This window comes from Hemiscyllium ocellatum, chromosome 21 (assembly GCF_020745735.1).
Source record: "Hemiscyllium ocellatum isolate sHemOce1 chromosome 21, sHemOce1.pat.X.cur, whole genome shotgun sequence".
NCBI classification, from domain to species: Eukaryota; Metazoa; Chordata; class Chondrichthyes; order Orectolobiformes; family Hemiscylliidae; genus Hemiscyllium; species Hemiscyllium ocellatum.
The window spans coordinates 60449542-60472782 of record NC_083421.1 but is presented as its reverse complement, the minus strand read 5'-3'; the positions used below and the strand labels follow the sequence as shown (position 1 = coordinate 60472782).

General features: G+C 44.6%; 1 protein-coding gene across 2 annotated transcripts in view; it reads right to left on the bottom strand.

Annotated features, from left to right (window-relative positions):
• The window catches only part of LOC132825922 (collagen alpha-1(XXVII) chain-like), a 593955-nt gene that overhangs the window by 225002 nt on the left and 345712 nt on the right, over positions 1-23241 (bottom strand). For both annotated transcript variants that reach the window (XM_060841558.1, XM_060841557.1), the window contains exons 20-21: positions 4832-4885; positions 4506-4559 (exon numbers count right to left, since the gene is read on the bottom strand). In XM_060841558.1, the coding sequence (XP_060697541.1) occupies positions 4506-4559; positions 4832-4885 (108 nt within the window). The remainder of the gene's footprint in view (positions 1-4505; positions 4560-4831; positions 4886-23241) is intronic.

Here is a 23241-nt window from a genome sequence, read left to right as displayed (position 1 = left end):
ATTTTTCTCACTCATCACATGATACAGGTGTCGCTGACTTGGCCAGCATTTATTGCCCATCTCTAATTACCCAGACGGCAGTTAAGAGTCAACCACATTGCTATGTGTCTGGAGTCACATGTAAGCCAGACCAGGTAAAGATAACAGATTTCTTCCCTAATGGTGAACCAGGTAAACTTTTCCAACAATCGGCAACAGGTTCATGGTCATCGTTAATTAATCCCAGTTTTTTGTTGGATTCATATTCTACTATCTGCTGTGGTGGGGTTTGAATCTTTGTCCCTGGAAAGTTACCTGGGTCTCTGGATTAATAATCCAGTGATAGTACCATCACTCCCCCAGCAGCTTCCCCCACTCATCACCTAACTGCACAACACAGACTGCAGCGGTTCAAGAAGGCAGCTCCCCACCACCTTCTCAAGGGCAACTAGGGATGGGCAATAAATACGGGGCCCAGCCGGCAATGTCCATATCTCAGGACAGGTGAAACAACATCTACACATGGTCACTGCTGATTGGCATGATGTTTCTGGAACAGTAAACATTCTAGTGTGCTTAAGTTGCGGCAATATTATCTCCAGCAGGAACTATTGATCAAAATGCAATGATCACCTCAAGTTTCCCATCACTGCTGATGGGTGCTTTACTGATTCCAATGCAGACTATCATTCACATCCCATTCTGTCTTGACATCACTGAGAGACCTGTCTTAAATGCAGAATTCATGTTTAATTTGTTTCTCTGCCTTATTAAAAACTATCTCACCAACATCAGTAAATTCAAGTCTGCAACATCATTTTATTTGAGGTGTTACAATGCTTGAAGTAACAACAAAAACATCTTGCATTCATATAACAACCTCAGTGCAATCTAACATCCCAAGGAGCTTCGCATAAACTATGCCCTTGAGCCATGGGTTTGGAGACATTAGGTCTAATGAACAAAAGTTGGACTAAAGTGATAAATTTTAGGGCATAGATTAAAGGGCAGGTAGAGAGGCAGAGGGATTTAGGAACAGAATCCCGCAGCTTCAGACCTGGTAGGTTAACAGGGCAGAACAAGTAAAACCAGGGATGCTGGAGAGGCCAGAGTTAGAAGGAGCACAGCTATCTCTGATGGCAGTGACACAGGGGAGGTTACAAAGGTAAAGAAACCGAGGTATTTGAAAACATGGATGAGACTAACTGCTCCATTTGCTAAAAAGCAAACATTAGAGAATGATTTTATTTGTGCTAAATCTGACTTTTTTTGGAGACAGAAATTTCCTTGAGCTGGTTGCTAAAATGTGGAAAAGTATGTTTTTTTTTATGCTTTCATAGTTACAATTGAAAAAATACTCAATGTCTGCTTGTGGTTTTTTTTTACATCTATTGAACTGACTGGTGATCCAAACTGGGATGATTTATCTCTGATCTTGGAAGTTACACTGAATAAACCAAATGTACTTTACAAGGAGAGTTTTCCATAAATTTTTCCTATTCTTTCTTTGAAAACTCTCAGATCCTATTCCCATATTCACATCAGACCCAGCTGTTGGCTAGGAGTGACAGTGAGAGACAGAATCACCCCAAGTTGTGATCTGAGCTGTTTTAACCCTTGGTTACGCTGGATGTTGTTCAGAGAGAGAGAAAACAATCGACATTTGTTCAGCCTCAACCCCTGAATCTGAGTGTCCAGGAAAACCATCATAAATCAATTCTGGACACGCTCTGTCCCCTGCTGATTCACAAGAAGTGAATCACTGAGCATTCCCTTCATCTTCTGGAAGTTTCTGCCATCTGTGCTGTAACCCACACCTTGTTGTGCTCTTCCACATCACTTTTTCTTATTCACATCCAGCTGTACCCTGTTTATTAAAGCCTGAACTGCAGAACTTTATACTTCAAACCCTGTCGAGATTTTAATCTTATTCCCCAGTGAACTCCCTTCAGTCCTGCTCCCTATGACCTAGGGCAGCACAGTGGCTCAATGACTAACACCACTACCTCACAGTGTCAGGGACCCGGGTTTGATTCCAGCCTTAAGTGACTGTCTGTGTGGAGTTGCATGTTCTCCCCGTGTCTGTGTGGGCTTGCTCCAATTTCCTCCCACAGTTTAAAGATGTGCAGATTAAAGTGGATTGGCTATGCTATAGCGTGCAGGCTAGGTGGGTTAGCCATTGGAGATATGGGGTTGGAGCTGGAGTGCTCTTTGGAGAGTTGATGCAGATTTGATGGGCCAAATGGCCTGCTTCCATACTGTAGGGGTATTCTAGGAAGTAAGCGAGGCCCCCTTGTTCTGATCTCTCCACATATCCTTCCCTCTATGGCTGTAATTTCAGGTCTTCTTATTTAAACAGAACAGTTTGCTGATGGTTCATGCCCAAAGAAACAGGAGCACAAGGAGACCCTTCTGCCCTTCAAGCCAGCTTCAACATTTAGGAAGGTGGTGTTTGTGTTTCAAATTCCCATTATTATTTCAAACATTGCTCCCTTTGTTCTGGATTGCCCACAGGCAGAAAAGTCCTTTCCAAGTCCACGTTGTTAAGACCATTCAGAATCTTACACACTTAAATCCCATCACCTCCCACTCTTCTGAACCCCTGTGGATACAATCGGAGCCTGTTTCCTTCACAACACATCCCCTTCATGTCAGGTATCAGACTAATGAACCTCCTCCAGCTCATTTACATAAGGAGACAAAAACTGTACTCAGTGTTCAGAATGTGTCTCACCAGCAGTTTCTCAAAGCTTCTTCAAAATCATCGTTCCTGTGAAATTTCCTAATTCTCCCATTCCTTTTTTTAAAAATTCATCTTGTGGGATGTGGATGTTGCTGGCTGGGTCGAGCATTTATTGCCTGTCCCTAGTTGCCCCTTGAGAAGGTGGGGGTGAGCTGCCTTCATGAACCTCTGCAGTTCACCTGCTGTGAGTTGACCCACAATGCTCTGAGGGAGAGAATTCCAGGATTTGACCCAGTGACAGTGAAGGAATGGCAATATATTTCCAAGACTGGATGGTGTGGGGTTTGCAGGGGAACTTGAAGGAGATGGTGTTCCCATGTATCTGCTGCCCTTGTCCTTTTAGATAGAAGTGGTTGTGGGTTTGGAAAATGCTGTCTGAGGATCTTTGGTGAATATCTGCAGTGCATCTTGCAGATAGTACACACTGCTGCTACTGAGCGTCGGTGGTGGAGGGAGTGGATGTTTGTGGATGTGGTGCCAATCAAGTGGGATGCTTTGCGCTGGATGGTGTTAAACATCTTGAGTGTTGCTGGAGCTGCACCCATCCAGGCTAGTGGGGAGTATTCCATCACACTCCTGACTTGTGCTGTGTAGATGGTGGACAAGCTTTGGGGAGTCAGGAGGTAGGTTACTCGCAGCAGTATTCCTAGCCTCTGATCTGCTCTTATAGCCACTGCATTTATGTAGTGAGTCCAGTTGAGTTTCTGGAGTTCCTGACCAATCCCATGTTGTGGATGTGTTTTGTGTTGAAATGTTTGATGATACAACATACAACTGAGCACTCTGCACAGCAAGGTAAACACAGCCTGTATTTCAACACTTAACTCTTCACTGAAGTTCACCTCAGTAAATTTTGGAAGTTCTGTTTAAGGTACTGACATCTTGCTAAGGCTTTAAAGCAGGCTGGCAGTGAATGGAGAGCTTAAACCTCTCCGTCCAGTTTGCGGTCTCCCTTTCAAACCTTTGCCCCGTATTCTGTCTTTGCAAGGGAAGTGAATGTTAAGAAACAACATCAGAAATTGGAGGAAAATCTCAGCAGGTCTGGCAGCATCTGTGGACTGAAAGCAGAGTTAATGTTTTGGATTCAGTGACCTTCCTCTGCTTTCTCTCCACAGATGCTGCCAGACCGGCTGAGTTTTACCAGCAGTTTCTGATTTTCAGCATTGCAGTCCTTATTTTTCTGTCTACGTAGATTTTTAAGCCCAGTTTTCAGTTTAGCTATTTAACTATTTGATTGTAGATTGAGTTCAAAAGATCTTCACCTCTTTTTCACTCACTAGAAATCCATTTGCTTCTATATGGCACCTTCAGCAGATTCAGGACTACTCAGAGAGTTTCACAGTTTTTCTCTGGTGTACCATCGCTGCTGCTAAAGACATAAAACAACAGCTTGCATTTGTATACCACCTTCCTCCACCTGAAAGACATGTGAAAGTGCTCCATGCCCAATGAAACATTGATTGAAGTGAGACCACTGCTGTAGTGTGGGAAGAAAAGTTGGCCAAACTGTGCACAGCAAGATCCCACAAACAGCCATTTGAACAAATGACCCGATAATGTTTCAGCCACAATGATTGAGGGAGAAATTGGGGAGGGCCCAGGAAACACCCCCACACCCCTTCCCCTACTGTGCTCCTTCGAAATCTTGGCCTTGGGATTGTTGAGCCCCCTCCCTGTAGCATCTGAGGGAGTAGGCCGGGCTTCACTTGAACCATTGCTCTACGAGAAAAGGTAATGTCCAGTTCATATTTATCGTAGAGGAAAGCTTTCCCTCAGTACTTACCTCTAGACCAGGCAGGCCCTGTGGCCCAGGTAGGCCTCGTGCTCCTGGTTTTCCCTGGGAAAGAATTTTTAAAAAGACAATATCAGACATAGAAAATGTCTCTTAAAGTTAGCCAGCAACTCGAGGTCCTGATTATTGCCATGGGCCTCCACAGCTGGCCTGACCTCCCAGCTACCTCACAAAGCCTTCCAGAATTTTTTTAAAAAACAACTGGAGCAACAACACAAAGGAAAACACAAGCAGCATCGTTTGGACAGGGGCAATCTTCTGTAAAGCAACTTCTGCTGTAGTTGGCCGACAGCATGCCTGATTGGAAAGGGACTCACCTTGGGGCCTTCTGGACCATTTTGCCCTGGAAGACCAATGTCTCCTGGGAAACCCTACATTTATGAGATAAAAACAAGACAGTTTGTGAGTTCACAGCCCTTCACAGATGCACTTAATAAAATACATTTTGTACCATTTACAGTAATTGAAATTATGAAACTGATAGTCTAACCATTTCATTTTCCTTAATATTACCCCAGTGTTTAACTCCTTGTTCATTCAGTATGCCCATAGGCTATGAGTAATTTTGTGCAAGTTTCATTTGACAGCTAAACTGACTCTAAGGGATTGATTACATTTCGACATGAGAACTCAAGAACCAGGAGCAGGACGAAGCCATTCAGCCACTTGGGAGAAGTAATTCCTCCTCATCTCTGTCTTGAAGCTGTCAAATCCTTAGCAGGGACAATGCACGTTGCTCTCAGGTCCTTTGGCTTGGTTCAAGATGGGAGGAGGAAGCAAGAGATTGTGGGAGCTTGGCAGCTGCAGTAAAGGGGGAAATGGGGGGGGGTGTTTGGTTGGGGGGGCTATGGAGGGGAAGATAAAGGGCTGATACGGAGGGCATGGAGGGGGAAGGATATGGGATCATGATGGGGGGAAGCGATGGGATGGAAGTTGGTGTCCTGATGGGGGGTGATGAGGGAAATAGGGACATGATGGGGGAAGAAGGTGGCAAATGTGGGGGGAAGATGAAGTGTGTTGGGAGCGCGAGGCGGGAGGGAATGGGGTGCATTGAGGAGAGATGGGCTTATGAATTGGGGAGATAGCATCATGATGGAGGGAGATATGAGTGTGTGATGGTGGAGAGATGGAGTCCTGATGAGGGAAAATGGGGGCATGATGAGGCAGAGATAAGGGAGGAACTGATGGCAGACAGAGATAGGGGGTGTTGGGGACAGATGGGGTGTGATGAGGACATGGGTAACCGATGGGGGGGGGGGTAGATGGGGTCATGAAGGCGGGAAGATAGGAGTCTGACAGGGGTAGATGGGAGCATGATGAGGAGACGAGGAGAGATTGCGTAAGATGGAGAAAGTGGAGGCACGATGGAGGTAACATGGGGGTAGATGGGGCACAATGGGGTCGGACATGGGGGTAGAGGTGGGGGCAATGATAGGGAATGGGGATGCAATGGGCAGTGTTCTGCTTCCTCCCATTACTGGACTCCAAACAGATTGCCAGATCTGCTGGAAGTCCCAAATAGGTGTCTCCTTCGTGCCACAGTGGATTTTGTTGGAGTCCAACATTGGCCCTTCTGGAGGGAGGATCCAGTGTTCACCATGAGGAGGAAACGAGATTCAGGCTGTATATCCAGGGTGCTTTCCAATCAAAGATCACAGCTTTATGCACATAAATGTAGCATTAGCTACACCATCAGGTAAACAAATCCCACTTTGGAACCCAAACTTTTACCATATCAGAGAATCCCCAGTCTCTTAAAATATCTCAGCATCATACAGCACGGAGGCAGATCCTTCGGCCCAACTTGTCCATTCCAACCAGGTTTCCTAAACTGAACTAGTCCCATTTGCCAGCATTTGGCCCATATCCCTCCAAACCTTCCTATTCATATATCCATCCAGATGCCTTTTAAATGTTGTAATTGTACCAGCATCCACCATTTCCTCTGGCAGCTAATTCCATACATGCACCACTCTCTGTAGGAATAAGTTGCCCTGCAGGTCTCTTCTAAATTTTCCCCCTCTCACCTTAAGCCTATGCTATCTCCGGGGAAAAGACCTTGGCTATTTACTCTGGTCATGCTCCTCATGATTTTACAAACCTCTACAAGGTCACCCCTCAGCCTCTGACACTCCACAGTAAAATGTCCCAGCCTATCCAGCCTCTCCTTACAACTCAAAACCTCCAGTATTGAAAAGCTTTTAAAGTCTATGCAGTTGTTAAATTTAAAGGGAAAATTAAACACAAAATGATTCAGAAGCTGGTCTCTCCAACACTCCAACATATTCAATCTAATAGTCAACTGCATTTTGAATTGTTGTTCTGATTAAATCACACCAACTTACTCAAGTGTCCTAGCACAGCCACACTCTGGGATAATGAATTCAACAGTTTCATGACCCTTAACTCTGGGTCAGGGTCCAGTAGAGAGAGATCATTTCAAATATCTGTCACTCTTTGCTTAAATTATTTTTTCCACTATTTTTTCAATTCTCCTTCAGCAGGATTTATTGCACTGACACACCACATGAGGTCAAATACTTAAAATGATATAAAACAGAAATTGTTGGAGAAACTCAACGGGTCTGGCAGCATCTGTGGAGAGAGAAACAGAGTTAACATTTTGGATCCAGTGACCCCTCTTCAGAACAGTACTTCCTCTCCACAGGTGCTGCCAGACCTCTTGACTTTCTCCACCAATATCAGTTTTTGCTTTAGATTTCCAGCATCTGCAGTTCTCTGTTTTACAATAATGAAACTACATTCTGGACTAATTTCATCTGGGGAAATAAGTTACAAACCTCAACGTGGACTCCCATTGATTGCCTTCCCATTAGACTGACTTTAACTTGCAAATCACGGCATTTACACCAAAGTTCAGTTTCGCTGCTTTTCTCTGTATTCTTGCCAAAGTGCATGCAGACCTTTTAATTGCAAGCAGAACTCCTCATGATATTACTGGTGCATGACAATGATTATTTAATAAGCTTCTGTCCTTGCTACAAATTGAAACATTAAGTAGGATGCACAATTAGTAACACAGCAGGCCATTCGTCCCCACCATTCAATCAGATCATGGCTGATCCAAATACCTGTCTTTAGCCCATATCCCTTCATACCTTTGCATAGCCTGAATGTATCTGTCTCAGCTTTAAAATTGTAAAGAAAACTGATTTTCCACATTGCTGTAACATTGAAGTGGATTTGTTCCTTATCTGCACTTTCTTTCAAAGTCACTTTCAGACAAGGGCAGAAATTGCAAACTCCATACAGTCGCCCGAGGGTGGAATTGAACCCGGGTCCCTGGCGCTGAGGCAGCAGTGCTAACCACTGATCCATCATGTTGGGGAACAACTTTGTGAATAACTGTAACGTGGAGCCTTTTCTCTGCCCCTGCTTCTGATCACTATCAAATTCCTGGAACTGGCTTGAATGAAACCATGTAGAAACCAGCAGGCTGTTGATGACAACGCTGGTTCTGCACTTCCCTGTCTTCAGTAATGTATTGGTTCTTGCACAGTAACAGATTGTCTGGCTCTTGTCCCTGCAGATATTTTGGTTCAAGATGAAGCTGCAGCACTTCAACTTTGGTTTGACCCACAGAAAGTACCATTGCCTTTGGATTTAGACCAGAGCACTTGAGCAAACCCAGCTGCCAGTGCCTTGGGAATGCACGGAGTGGGCTCTCCATTACTCAGCGACGACACACAGCAATGAAAGCCACACTGTACACAGATCACAGCACGCCCTGATGCACAGTAGAAATTAAATTCTCCCTATCATGAGAGACTGTTCCTGCTCATGATAGGATCAAGAACAAGGGTCTTTGGTTTAAAGTGATGCACAAGTGAGGCAAGGCTGATGTGCGAAAAATAAAACAGTAAGGGGTTCTGATCTGGAATGCACTGCGTGGAAATGGGATGGAAGGAGGTTTGATTGAGGAAGTTGAGAGGGGAATTGATTATTATTTAAATAGAAATAATGTGTAAGGGTATGGGGCAGAAAGCAGGAGATTGGCACCAGACCATGATGCTCATTTGAAGAGCCAGTGCAGGCATATAGTCATAGAGATGTACAGCATGGAAACAGACCCTTCGGTCCAGCCCGTCCATGCCGTCCAGATATCCCAACCCAATCTAGTCCCACCTGCCAGCAACCAGCCGATATCCCTCCAAACCCCTCCTAAGCATATACCCATCCAAATGCCTCTTAAATGTTGCAATTGTACCAGCCTCCACCACATCCTCTGGCAGCTCATTCCATACACGTATCACCCTCTGCGTGAAAAAGTTGCTCCTTAGGTCTCTTTTATATCTTTCCCCTCCCAACCTTAACCTATGCCCTCTAGTTCTGGACTCCCCGACCCTAGGGAAAAGTCTTTGTCTATTTATCCTATCCATACCCCTCATAATTTTGTAAACCTCTATAAGATCACCCCTCAGCCTCCGACGCACCAGGGAAAACAGCCCCAGCCTGTTCAGCATCTCCCTGTAGTTCAGATCCTCTAACCCTAGCCACATCTTTGTAAATCCTTTCTGAACCTTTTCAAGTTTCACAACATCTTTCCAATAGGAAGGAGACCAGAATTGCACGCAATATTCCAACAGTGACCTAACCAATGTCTGGTACAGCCTCAACATGACCTCCCAACTCCTGTACTCAATACTTTGACCAATAAAAGAAAGCATACCAAACGCCTTCTTCACTATCCTGCCTACCTGCGACACCACTTTCAAGGAGCTATGAACCTGCGCTCCAAGGTCTCTTTGTTCAGCAACACTCCCTAGGACCTTACAATTAAGTGTATAACTCCTGCCAAGATCTGCTTTCCCAAACTGAAGCACCTCGCATTTATCAGAATTAAACTCCACCTGCCACTTTTCAGCCCATTGGCCCATCTGGTCCAGATCCTGTTGTAATCTGAGGTAACCCTCTTTGCTGTCACTACACCTCCAATTTTGGTGTCATCAGTAAACTTACTAACTGTACTTCTTACGCTCGCATCCAAATCATTTATGTAAATGACAAAAAGTTGAGGGCCCAGCACCGATCCTTGTGGCACTCCACTGATCACAGGCCTCCAGTCTGAAAAAACAACCCTCCACCACCACCCTCTATCTTCTACCTTTGAGCCAGTTCTGTATCCAAATGGCTAGTTCTCCCCATATTCCATGAGATCTAACCTTGTTAATCAGTCTCCCATGGGGAACTTGTCGAACGCCTTACTGAAGTCCATATAGATTACATCTACTGCTCTGCCCCCATCAATCCTCTTTGTTACTTCTTCAAAAACACTCAATCAAATCTGTGAGACATGATTTCCCACACGCAAAGCCATGTTGACTATCCCTAATCAGTCCTTGCCTTTCCAAATACATGTACATCCTGTCCCTCAGGATTCCCTCCAACAACTTGCCCAGCATCAAGGTCAGGCTCACTGGTCTATAGTTCCTTGGTTTGTCTTTACCACCTTTCTTAAACAGTGGCACCATGTTTGCCAACCTCCATCTTCTGGCACCTCAACTGTGGGCGGCACGGTGGCACAGTGGTTAGCACTGCTGCCTCACAGCGCCTGTAGACCCGGGTTCAATTCCCGACTCAGGCGACTGACTGTGTGGAGTTTGCACGTTCTCCCCGTGTCTGCGTGGGTTTCCTCCGGGTGCTCCGGTTTCCTCCCACAGTCACAAAGATGTGCGGGCCAGGTGAATTGGCCAAGCTAAATTGCCCGTAGTGTTAGGTAAGGGGTAAATGTAGGGGTATGGGTGGGTTGCGCTTCGGCGGGTCGGTGTGGACTTGTTGGGCCGAAGGGCCTGTTTCCACACTGTAAGTCTAATCTAATCTAAAACTATGACTATCGATGATACAAATATCTTATCAATAGGCCCAGCAATCACTTTTCTAGCTTCCCACAGAGTTCTAGGGTACACCTGATCAGGTCTTGGGAATATATCCACCTTTAACTGTTTCAAGACATCCAGCACTTCCTTCTCTGTAATCTGGACATTTTGCAAGATGTCACCATCTATTTCCCTACAGTCTATATTTCCATATCATTTTCCACAGTAAATACTGATGCAAAATATTCATTTAGTATCTCCTTCATTTTCTGTGGCTCCACACAAAGGCCGCCTTGCTGATCTTTGAGGGGCCCTATTCTCTCAAAGATAAGCAAGGCGACCTTTGTGTGGAGCCACAGAAAATGGGAGCGATACTAAATGAATATTTTGCATCAGTATTTACTGTGGAAAAGGATATGGAAGATATGATGGACTGAACAGCCCCCTCTGCACTGTAAATTCTAGATAACAATGATAGGGAATGGGGATGCAATGGGCAGTGTTCTGCTTCCTCCCATTACTGGACTCCAAACAGATTGCCAGGTCTGCGGGAAGTCCCAAATAGGTGTCTCCTTCGTGCCACAGTGGATTTTGTTGGAGTCCAACATTGGCCCTTCTGGAGGGAGGATCCAGTGTTCACCATGAGGAGGAAGCGAGATTCAGGCTGTATATCCAGGGTGCTTTCCAATCAAAGATCACAGCTTTATGCACATAAATGTAGCATTAGCTACACCATCAGGTAAACAAATTCCACTTTGGAACCCAAACTTTTACCATATCAGAGAATTCCCAGTCTCTTAAAGTATCTCAGCATCATACAGCACGGAAGCAGATCCTTCGGCCCAACTTGTCCATTCCGACCAGGTTTCCTAAACTGAACTAGTCCCATTTGCCAGCATTTGGCCCATATCCCTCCAAACCTTCCTATTCATATATCCATCCAGATGCCTTTTAAATGTTGTAATTGTACCAGCATCCACCACTTCCTCTGGCAGCTCATTCCATACATGCACCACTCTCTGTAGGAATAAGTTGCCCTGTAGGTCTCTTCTAAATTTTCCCCCTCTCACCTTAAGCCTATGCTATCTCCGGGGAAAAGACCTTGGCTATTTACTCTGGTCATGCTCCTCATGATTTTACAAACCTCTACAAGGTCACCCCTCAGCCTCTGACACTCCACAGTAAAATGTCCCAGCCTATCCAGCCTCTCCTTACAACTCAAAACCTCCAGTATTGAAAAGCTTTTAAAGTCTATGCAGTTGTTAAATTTAAAGGGAAAATTAAACACAAAATGATTCAGAAGCTGGTCTCTCCAACACTCCAACATATTCAATCTAATAGTCAACTGCATTTTGAATTGTTGTTCTGATTAAATCACACCAACTTACTCAAGTGTCCTAGCACAGCCACACTCTGGGATAATGAATTCAACAGTTTCATGACCCTTAACTCTGGGTCAGGGTCCAATAGAGAGAGATCATTTCAAATATCTGTCACTCTTTGCTTAAATTATTTTTTCCACTATTTTTTCAATTCTCCTTCAGCAGGATTTATTGCACTGACACACCACATGAGGTCAAATACTTAAAATGATATAAAACAGAAATTGTTGGAGAAACTCAACGGGTCTGGCAGCATCTGTGGAGAGAGAAACAGAGTTAACATTTTGGATCCAGTGACCCCTCTTCAGAACAGTACTTCCTCTCCACAGGTGCTGCCAGACCTCTTGACTTTCTCCAGCAATATCAGTTTTTGCTTCAGATTTCCAGCATCTGCAGTTCTCTGTTTTACAATAATGAAACTACATTCTGGACTAATTTCTTCTGGGGAAATAGGTTACATACCTCAACGTGGACTCCCATTGATTGCCTTCTCATTAGACTGACTTTAACTTGCAAATCATGGCATTTATACCAAAGTTCAGTTTCGCTGCTTTTCTCTGTATTCTTGCCAAAGTGCATGCAGACCTTTTAATTGCAAGCAGAACTCCTCATGATATTACTTGTGCATGACAATGATTATTTAATAAGCTTCTGTCCTTGCTACGAATTGAAACATTAAGTAGGATGCACAATTAGTAACACAGCAGGCCATTCGTCCCCACCATTCAATCAGATCATGGCTGATCCAAATACCTGTCTTTAGCCCATATCCCTTCATACCTTTGCATAGCCTGAATGTATCTGTCTCAGCTTTAAAATTGTAAAGAAAACTGATTTTCCACATTGCTGTAACATTGAAGTGGATTTGTTCCTTATCTGCACTTTCTTTCAAAGTCGCTTTCAGACAAGGGCAGAAATTGCAAACTCCATACAGTCGCCCAAGGGTGGAATTGAACCCGGGTCCCTGGCGCTGAGGCAGCAGTGCTAACCACTGATCCATCATGTTGGGGAACAACTTTGTGAATAACTGTAACGTGGAGCCTTTTCTCTGCCCCTGCTTCTGATCACTATCAAATTCCTGGAACTGGCTTGAATGAAACCATGTAGAAACCAGCAGGCTGTTGATGACAACACTGGCTCTGCACTTCCCTGTCTTCAGTAATGTATTGGTTCTTGCACAGTAACAGATTGTCTGGTTCTTGTCCCTGCAGATATTTTGGTTCAAGATGAAGCTGTAGCACTTCAACTTTGGTTTGACCCACAGAAAGTACCATTGCCTTTGGATTTAGACCAGAGCACTTGAGCTAACCCAGCTGCCAGTGCCTTGGGAATGCACGGAGTGGGCTCTCCATTACTCAGCGACGACACACAGCAATGAAAGCCACACTGTACACAGATCACAGCACGCCCTGATGCACAGTAGAAATTAAATTCTCCCTATCATGAGAGACTGTTCCTGCTCATGATAGGATCAAGAACAAGGGTCTTTGGTTTAAAGTGATGCACAAGTGAGGCAAGGCTGATGTGCGAAAAATAAAACAGTAAGGGGTTCTGATCTGGAATGCACTGCGTGGAAATGGGATGGAAGGAGGTTTGATTGAGGAAGTTGAGAGGGGAATTGATTATTATTTAAATAGAAATAATGTGTAAGGGTATGGGGCAGAAAGCAGGAGATTGGCACCAGACCATGATGCTCATTTGAAGAGCCAATGCAGGCATATAGTCATAGAGATGTACAGCATGGAAACAGACCCTTCGGTCCAGCCCGTCCATGCCGTCCAGATATCCCAACCCAATCTAGTCCCACCTGCCAGCAACCAGCCGATATCCCTCCAAACCCCTCCTAATCATATACCCATCCAAATGCCTCTTAAATGTTGCAATTGTACCAGCCTCCACCACATCCTCTGGGAGCTCATTCCATACATGTATCACCCTCTGCGTGAAAAAGTTGCTCCTTAGATGTCTTTTATATCTTTCCCCTCCCACCCTTAACCTATGCCCTCTAGTTCTGGACTCCCCGACCCTAGGGAAAAGTCTTTGTCTATTTATCCAATCCATACCCCTCATAATTTTGTAAACCTCTATAAGGTCACCCCTCAGCCTCCGACGCACCAGGGAAAACAGCCCCAGCCTGTTCAGCCTCTCCCTGTAGTTCAGATCCTCTAACCCTAGCAACATCATTGTAAATCCTTTCTGAACCTTTTCAAGTTTCACAACATCTTTCCAATAGGAAGGAGACCAGAATTGCACGCAATATTCCAACAGTGACCTAACCAATGTCTGGTACAGCCTCAACATGACCTCCCAACTCCTGTACTCAATACTTTGACCAATAAAAGAAAGCATACCAAACGCCTTCTTCACTATCCTGCCTACCTGCGACACCACTTTCAAGGAGCTATGAACCTGCGCTCCAAGGTCTCTTTGTTCAGCAACACTCCCTAGGACCTTACAATTAAGTGTATAACTCCTGCTAAGATCTGCTTTCCCAAAATGCAGCACCTCGCATTTATCAGAATTAAACTCCACCTGCCACTTTTCAGCCCATTGGCCCATCTGGTCCAGATCCTGTTGTAATCTGAGGTAACCCTCTTTGCTGTCACTACACCTCCAATTTTGGTGTCATCAGTAAACTTACTAACTGTACTTCTTACGCTCGCATCCAAATCATTTATGTAAATGACAAAAAGTTGAGGGCCCAGCAGAGGGCACTCCACTGGTCACAGGCCTCCAGTCTGAATAAACAACCCTCCACCACCACCCTCTATCTTCTACCTTTGAGCCAGTTCTGTATCCAAATGGCTAGTTCTCCCCATATTCCATGAGATCTAACCTTGTTAATCAGTCTCCCATGGGGAACTTGTCGAACGCCTTACTGAAGTCCATATAGATTACATCTACTGCTCTGCCCTCATCAATCCTCTTTGTTACTTCTTCAAAAAAACTCAATCAAATCTGTGAGACATGATTTCCCACACACAAAGCCATGTTGACTATCCCTAATCAGTCCTTGCCTTTCCAAATACATGTACATCCTGTCCCTCAGGATTCCCTCCAACAACTTGCCCAGCATCGAGGTGAGGCTCACCGGTCTATAGTTACTTGGTTTGTCTTTACCACCTTTCTTAAACAGTGGCATCATGTTTGCCAACCTCCATCTTCCGGCACCTCAACTATGACTATCGATGATACAAATATCTTATCAATAGGCCCAGCAATCACTTCTCTAGCTTCCCACAGAGTTCTAGGGTACACCTGATCAGGTCTTGGGAATATATCCACCTTTAACTGTTTCAAGACATCCAGCACTTCCTTCTCTGTAATCTGGACATTTTGCAAGATGTCACCATCTATTTCCCTACAGTCTATATTTCCATATCATTTTCCACAGTAAATACTGATGCAAAATATTCATTTAGTATCTCCTTCATTTTCTGTGGCTCCACACAAAGGCCGCCTTGCTGATCTTTGAGGGGCCCTATTCTCTCAAAGATAAGCAAGGCGACCTTTGTGTGGAGCCACAGAAAATGGGAGCGATACTAAATGAATATTTTGCATCAGTATTTACTGTGGAAAAGGATATGGAAGATATGATGGACTGAACAGCCCCCTCTGCACTGTAAATTCTAGATAACAATAATAGGGAATGGGGATGCAATGGGCAGTGTTCTGCTTCCTCCCATTACTGGACTCCAAACAGATTGCCAGATCTGCTGGAAGTCCCAAATAGGTGTCTCCTTCGTGCCACAGTGGATTTTGTTGGAGTCCAACATTGGCCCTTCTGGAGGGAGGATCCAGTGTTCACCATGAGGAGGAAACGAGATTCAGGCTGTATATCCAGGGTGCTTTCCAATCAAAGATCACAGCTTTATGCACATAAATGTAGCATTAGCTACACCATCAGGTAAACAAATCTCTCTTTGGAACCCAAAATTTTACCATATCAGAGAATCCCCAGTCTCTTAAAATATCTCAGCATCATACAGCACGGAAGCAGATCCTTCGGCCCAACTTGTCCATTCCAACCAGGTTTCCTAAACTGAACTAGTCCCATTTGCCAGCATTTGGCCCATATCCCTCCAAACCTTCCTATTCATATATCCATCCAGATGCCTTTTAAATGTTGTAATTGTACCAGCATCCACCATTTCCTCTGGCAGCTCATTCCATACATGCACCACTCTCTGTAGGAATAAGTTGCCCTGCAGGTCTCTTCTAAATTTTCCCCCTCTCACCTTAAGCCTATGCTATCTCCGGGGAAAAGACCTTGGCTATTTACTCTGGTCATGCTCCTCATGATTTTACAAACCTCTACAAGGTCACCCCTCAGCCTCTGACACTCCACAGTAAAATGTCCCAGCCTATCCAGCCTCTCCTTACAACTCAAAACCTCCAGTATTGAAAAGCTTTTAAAGTCTATGCAGTTGTTAAATTTAAAGGGAAAATTAAACACAAAATGATTCAGAAGCTGGTCTCTCCAACACTCCAACATATTCAATCTAATAGTCAACTGCATTTTGAATTGTTGTTCTGATTAAATCACACCAACTTACTCAAGTGTCCTAGCACAGCCACACTCTGGGATAATGAATTCAACAGTTTCATGACCCTTAACTCTGGGTCAGGGTCCAGTAGAGAGAGATCATTTCAAATATCTGTCACTCTTTGCTTAAATTATTTTTTCCACTATTTTTTCAATTCTCCTTCAGCAGAATTTATTGCACTGACACACCACATGAGGTCAAATACTTAAAATGATATAAAACAGAAATTGTTGGAGAAACTCAACGGGTCTGGCAGCATCTGTGGAGAGAGAAACAGAGTTAACATTTTGGATCCAGTGACCCCTCTTCAGAACAGTACTTCCTCTCCACAGGTGCTGCCAGACCTCTTGACTTTCTCCAGCAATATCAGTATTTGCTTCAGATTTCCAGCATCTGCAGTTCTCTGTTTTACAATAATGAAACTACATTCTGGACTAACTTCATCTGGGGAAATAGGTTACATACCTCAACGTGGACTCCCATTGATTGCCTTCTCATTAGACTGACTTTAACTCGTAAATCACGGCATTTACACCAAAGTTCAGTTTCGCTGCTTTTCTCTGTATTCTTGCCAAAGTGCATGCAGACCTTTTAATTGCAAGCAGAACTCCTCATGATATTACTTGTGCATGACAATGATTATTTAATAAGCTTCTGTCCTTGCTATGAATTGAAACATTAAGTAGGATGCACAATTAGTAACACAGCAGGCCATTCGTCCCCACCATTCAATCAGATCATGGCTGATCCAAATACCTGTCTTTAGCCCATATCCCTTCATACCTTTGCGTAGCCTGAATGTATCTGTCTACGCATTAAAATTGTAAAGAAAACTGATTTTCCACATTGCTGCAACATTGAAGTGGATTTGTTCCTTATCTGCACTTTCTTTCAAAGTCGCTTTCTGCTAATTTTGACCGTGTGTCAGTCATGCCCTCAGTGGATTGCATTCTCTCACAGCCGCAACAGAACACTGTGTCCCATTCCAGTGTGGCACTACCTGCTGCTACACCAAGATCCTGTCCTGCTCTCTCAGATGTATGTAAAGACCATGTGGCACCATCTCAAAGAAGACCAAAATGAAATACCTCCACAGAAGTCGGTAGCCCATCACTAAGTCAGCCCTTATTTACAATGAGCAAGTCACACAACCTCTACAGCAGAACATTCACCCCAATGTGACTTTCCAAAGAGCATCACACCGAGACTCACTCCCCCCACCCTATAACTCTGCAATCCCCATGGCAAATCCACCTATTCTACACACCCTGGACACTATGGGGCATATCCCATGGTTAATCCACCTAGCCTACACATCCCTGAACACTATGGAGGAATTTACCATGGCCAATCCACGCTGACCTGCACATCTTTGGACCATGGAAGGAAACTGGGGAATCTGGAGGAAAGCCACACAGACAAGGGCAGAATGTGCAAACTCCATACAGACAGTCGCCCGAGGGTGGAATTGAACCCGGGTCCCTGGCGCTGAGGCAGCAGTGCTAACCACTGATCCATCATGTTGGGGAACAACTTTGTGAATAACTGTAACGTGGAGCCTTTTCTCTGCCCCTGCTTCTGATCACTATCAAATTCCTGGAACTGGCTTGAATGAAACCATGTAGAAACCAGCAGGCTGTTGATGACAACGCTGGTTCTGCACTTCCCTGTCTTCAGTAATGTATTGGTTCTTGCACAGTAACAGATTGTCTGGCTCTTGTCCCTGCAGATATTTTGGTTCAAGATGAAGCTGCAGCACTTCAACTTTGGTTTGACCCACAGAAAGTACCATTGCCTTTGGATTTAGACCAGAGCACTTGAGCAAACCCAGCTGCCAGTGCCTTGGGAATGCACGGAGTGGGCTCTCCATTACTCAGCGACGACACACAGCAATGAAAGCCACACTGTACACAGATCACAGCACGCCCTGATGCACAGTAGAAATTAAATTCTCCCTATCATGAGAGACTGTTCCTGCTCATGATAGGATCAAGAACAAGGGTCTTTGGTTTAAAGTGATGCACAAGTGAGGCAAGGCTGATGTGCAAAAAAATAAAACAGTAAGGGGTTCTGATCTGGAATGCACTGCGTGGAAATGGGATGAAAGGAGGTTTGATTGAGGAAGTTGAGAGGGGAATTGATTATTATTTAAATAGAAATAATGTGTAAGGGTATGGGGCAGAAAGCAGGAGATTGGCACCAGACCATGATGCTCATTTGAAGAGCCAGTGCAGGCATATAGTCATAGAGATGTACAGCATGGAAACAGACCCTTTGGTCCAACCCGTCCATGCCGACCTGCTATCCCAACCCAATCTAGTCCCACCTGCCAGCACCCAGCCGATATCCCTCCAAACCCTTCCTATTCATATACCCATCCAAATGCCTCTTAAATGTTACAATTGTACCAGCCTCCACCACATCCTCTGGCAGCTCACTCCATACACATATTACCCTCTGCGTGGAAATGTTGCTCCTTAGATCTCTTTTATATCTTTCCCCTCCCACCCTTAACCTATGCCCTCTAGTTCTGGACTCCCCGACCCTAGGGAAAAGTCTTTGTCTATTTATCCTATCCATACCCCTCATAATTTTGGAAACCTCTATAAGGTCACCCCTCAGCCTTCGATGCTCCAGGGAAAACAGCCCCAGCCTGTTCAGCCTCTCCCTGTAGTTCAGATCCTCCAACCCTAGCAACATCTTTGTAAATCCTTTCTGAACCTTTTCAAGTTTCACAACATCTTTCCAATAGGAAGGAGACCAGAATTGCACGCAATATTCCAACAGTGACCTAACCAATGTCTGGTACAGCCTCAACATGACCTCCCAACTCCTGTACTCAATACTTTGACCAATAAAAGAAAGCGTGCCAAACGCCTTCTTCACTATCCTGCCTACCTGCGACACCACTTTCAAGGAGCTATGAACCTGCACTCCAAGGTCTCTTTGTTCAGCAACGCTCCCTAGGACCTTATGATTAAGTGTATAAGTCCTGCTAAGATCTGCTTTCCCAAAATGCAGCACCTCGCATTTATCAGAATTAAACTCCACCTGCCACTTTTCAGCCCATTGTCCCATCTGGTCCAGATCCTGTTGTAATCTGAGGTAACCCTCTTTGCTGTCACTACACCTCCAATTTTGGTGTCATCAGTAAACTTACTAACTGTACTTCTTACGCTCGCATCCAAATCATTTATGTAAATGACAAAAAGTACAGGGTAAAAAGTGAGGTCTGCAGATGCTGGAGATCAGAAGGGCCCAGCACCGATCCTTGTGGCACTCCACTGATCACAGGCCTCCAGTCTGAAAAACAACCCTCCACCACCACTCTCTGCCTTCTTCCTTTGAGCCAGTTCTGTATCCAAATGGCTATTTATCCCCGTATTCCATGAGAGCTAACCTTGCTAATCAGTCTCCCACGGGGAACTTGTCGAACGCCTTACTGAAGTCCATATAGATTACATCTACTGCTCTGCCCTCATCAATCCTCTTTGTTACTTCTTCAAAAAAACTCAATCAAATCTGTGAGACATGATTTCCCACACACAAAGCCATGTTGACTATCCCTAATCAGTCCTTGCCTTTCCAAATACATGTACATCCTGTCCCTCAGGATTCCCTCCAACAACTTGCCCACCACTGAGGTCAGTTTCACTGGTCTATAGTTTCCTGGTTTGTCATTACCACCCTTCTTTAACAGTGGCGCCACGTTTGCCAACCTCCATCTTCCGGCACCTCACCTGTGACTATCGATGATACAAATATCTCATCAATAGGCCCAAGCAATCACTTCTCTAGCTTCCCACAGTGGTCTAGGGTACACCTGATCAGGTCTTGGGAATTTATCCACCTTTAACTGTTTCAAGACATCCAGCACTTCCTTCTCTGTAATCTGGACATTTTGCAAGATGTCACCATCTATTTCCCTACAGTCTATATTTCCATATCCTTTTCCACAGTAAATACTGTTGCAAAATATTCATTTAGTATCTCCCCCATTTTCTGTGGCTCCACACAAAGACCACCTTGCTGATCTTTGAGGGGCCCTATTCTCTCAAAGATCAGCAAGGCGGCCTTTGTGTGAAGCCACAGAAAATGGGGGAGATACTAAATGAATATTTTGCATTAGTATTTACTGTGGAAAAGGATATGGAAGATATGATGGACTGAACAGCCCCCTCTGCACTGTAACAATTCTTTAATTCTGTCAATTCAATTGAGGCATTCATGGAAAGGAAAGTGATAGCCTAGTGGTACTAACGCTAGACTTTAGATTAAGGTAATGTTCTGGGGACCTAGGTTCCAATCCCACCTTGGCAGATTTTGGAATTTGAATTCAATAAAATACCTGGAATTAAGAGTCTAATGGTGACTGCGAATCTGTTGTTGAATGTCAGAAAAACCCCATCTGGCTCATAAACATCCTTGAGGGAAGGAAACTGCCATCCTTACCTGGTCTGGCCTACATGTGACTCCAGACCCAAAGCAATGTGGTTGAATCTCTGGGTATTTAGGGATGGGCAATAATTGTGACCTGGCCAGCGATGTGCTCATCCCATGAATGAATAAAGAAAAACAATTCCCTCCTGAGGGGCACTTTGGGTGTTCCCATACCACATGCAACAGTTCAAGGAGGCAGCTCGCCATCATCTGCTCCACTGCCATCAGGGATGGGTAGCAAACGTTGGCTTGGCCTCACAACCACATCCGTGAGAAAGTAAATAAAAAACTCCTGAGTGTTCATACACAAGGCAGCAGCCAATGTTTATTCCAAGTAATGGTGCAATTTCAATGCTCAGACTTTGATGTGGAGGTTTTAAATCCAGAAGGTACTAAGGGATGGTTATTTGCTGATAAGAATTACGTTGTGTCAATAAACTGAAGGCAGATCTGCAATCAAAATCTAATTCCACAAAGCCAATGATGGATTAACCACTGCCAATCCCCCAGAAGGATGAATCATACTGTTGTATTCAGACAGCCTCTATAGAAACTCTCATGAATTTAAATGTGAAAGTTGATTCTGAATTCAACTGCAATCTGATGTTAAAGAATCAACTGGTGGACAGTATCTTGAAACACTACTTTAGGTTCCAATATCATCTGGAAATGATGAAACCTTCAATTTGGCAAAAATTATCATTTAACCTCTATTATTATTATGTGAAATGAAAAAGCTAACCACTACTTTACTTATACCATAATGTCTATAATCTGCTTAAAACTGCAGTGTTCTTGGTGATAATCGCTAAGAAAGCAGTTTGTATGGTTTGTTCAGTATGAACAAACTGCCCATATTTGCAGTGTAGATTCAACATGTACATATACAACAGCATCCCTGCCTCTGGGTTTAAGTCCCACTCTCTAACTTAACTGCTGGGAAGGCGAGTTCACAACACGGAGAAACCGACTGTTGCTAAACCTAAGACTCCTTTCAACACGTGCCAATAGCAGGCAGTCATAATGGGAGAGGTTCCTGATCCTATATGCCTCACTCTGAACAGTTTTCTTTTCACTCTATGATCTGCCTGTACTGCTTGCAAACAAAACTTTTCACTGTACTTAGGTACAAGTGACAATAAATGAAATCAATCAATTAATCAGTTACTTGCAGAAGGTAAAGATAAATCACCCCAATACCTTGTCAAAGATAACCATAGGAAAACACAGAAATCCATGGTTATCAACATCACAGTAAGGTGTGAAACACTCTGGAAGGCAGTGGACTCATTGTAATGTCACTGGGATTTATAGCCCAGAACCCCTAATGCCCTGTAGACATAAGTTCAAATCTCATCATCACAGATGGGAAGATTCCAATTTAAAACAAAACAGAAACCCATTTCCTTTAAAATCCATCTGGTTCACTAATGTCCTTTAGGGAAGGAAACTGCCATCCTTACCCGGTTTGGCTTACTCACGGCAATGTGATTGACTGTTAACTACCCTCTGGGCAATTGAGGATAGGTGATAAATACTGATCTAGTCAGTGCTGCTCACATCCCTTGAATAAATAAAAATGAAGGAGGGAGAGAGAGAGGGAGTTGGGGGTTTGATATTGGAACGTTGCAACTCCTCATCAGGAGCAGTTGTCCATCTTCCTTGAACTGACCAATCAATGGGCGTTGGGGGGAGGGGTTGGTCAAATGGCAGGTGGATCCTGAAATTGGCGGGCCTGTGGCTGAAGGAGAGCACACTCTTAAATTTCTCAATTACTGAGGAGAAATGGGTGGGATGGGATTCTGAGCTAGCCCGGAGATCTGGCTGCTGACCAGCCTGCCACCAGATGGCAGCCATTGGCATTGACTGTGGCACTACGGTGATTCTTCAGCTTGACCACACAATTACAGCCAACCCACTGATCATTGACATTAACTGCCCACGTATGCTCTTCCTCCCATGATGCAACCTGTGGGGTACTAAGCCTAGGGATCGCCACATTTGCCATCAGTCCACTGATAGCCGAAAGCACAAATTTCCTCACTTGCCTGTTCCTCCCACCCCCTGTCCTCTAACCTCCCCTCTCCACATACAGGGGCAAATATCCACCTCAGAGCTCCCAATTTACAGCAGCCATGTTGGCACGGGTGGGCTGCACAGTGGCTCAGTGGTTAGCACTGCTGCCTCAAAGTGCCAGGGACCCACGTTTGATTCCATCCTCGGGCGACTGCTAGTGTGAAGTTTGCATATTCTCCCCTGGTCTGCGTGGGTTTCTTTCCAGACTGAAGATGTGCAGGTTGGTGGATTGGCCATGGGAGATTGCTCCATAGTGTAGGCTAGGTGGGTTAGCCATGGAAAATGCAGGTTACAGGGAGAGCATGTGGGTCTGAGTGAGAAGCTCTAGGGAGAGTCAGTGTGGACTTGATGGGCTGAATTGCCTGCTTCAACACTGTAGGGATTCCATGATAATGTCAATACAACGGCTTTCAATGACCTCTCAGACCAGGGAGAGGTCAGTCAT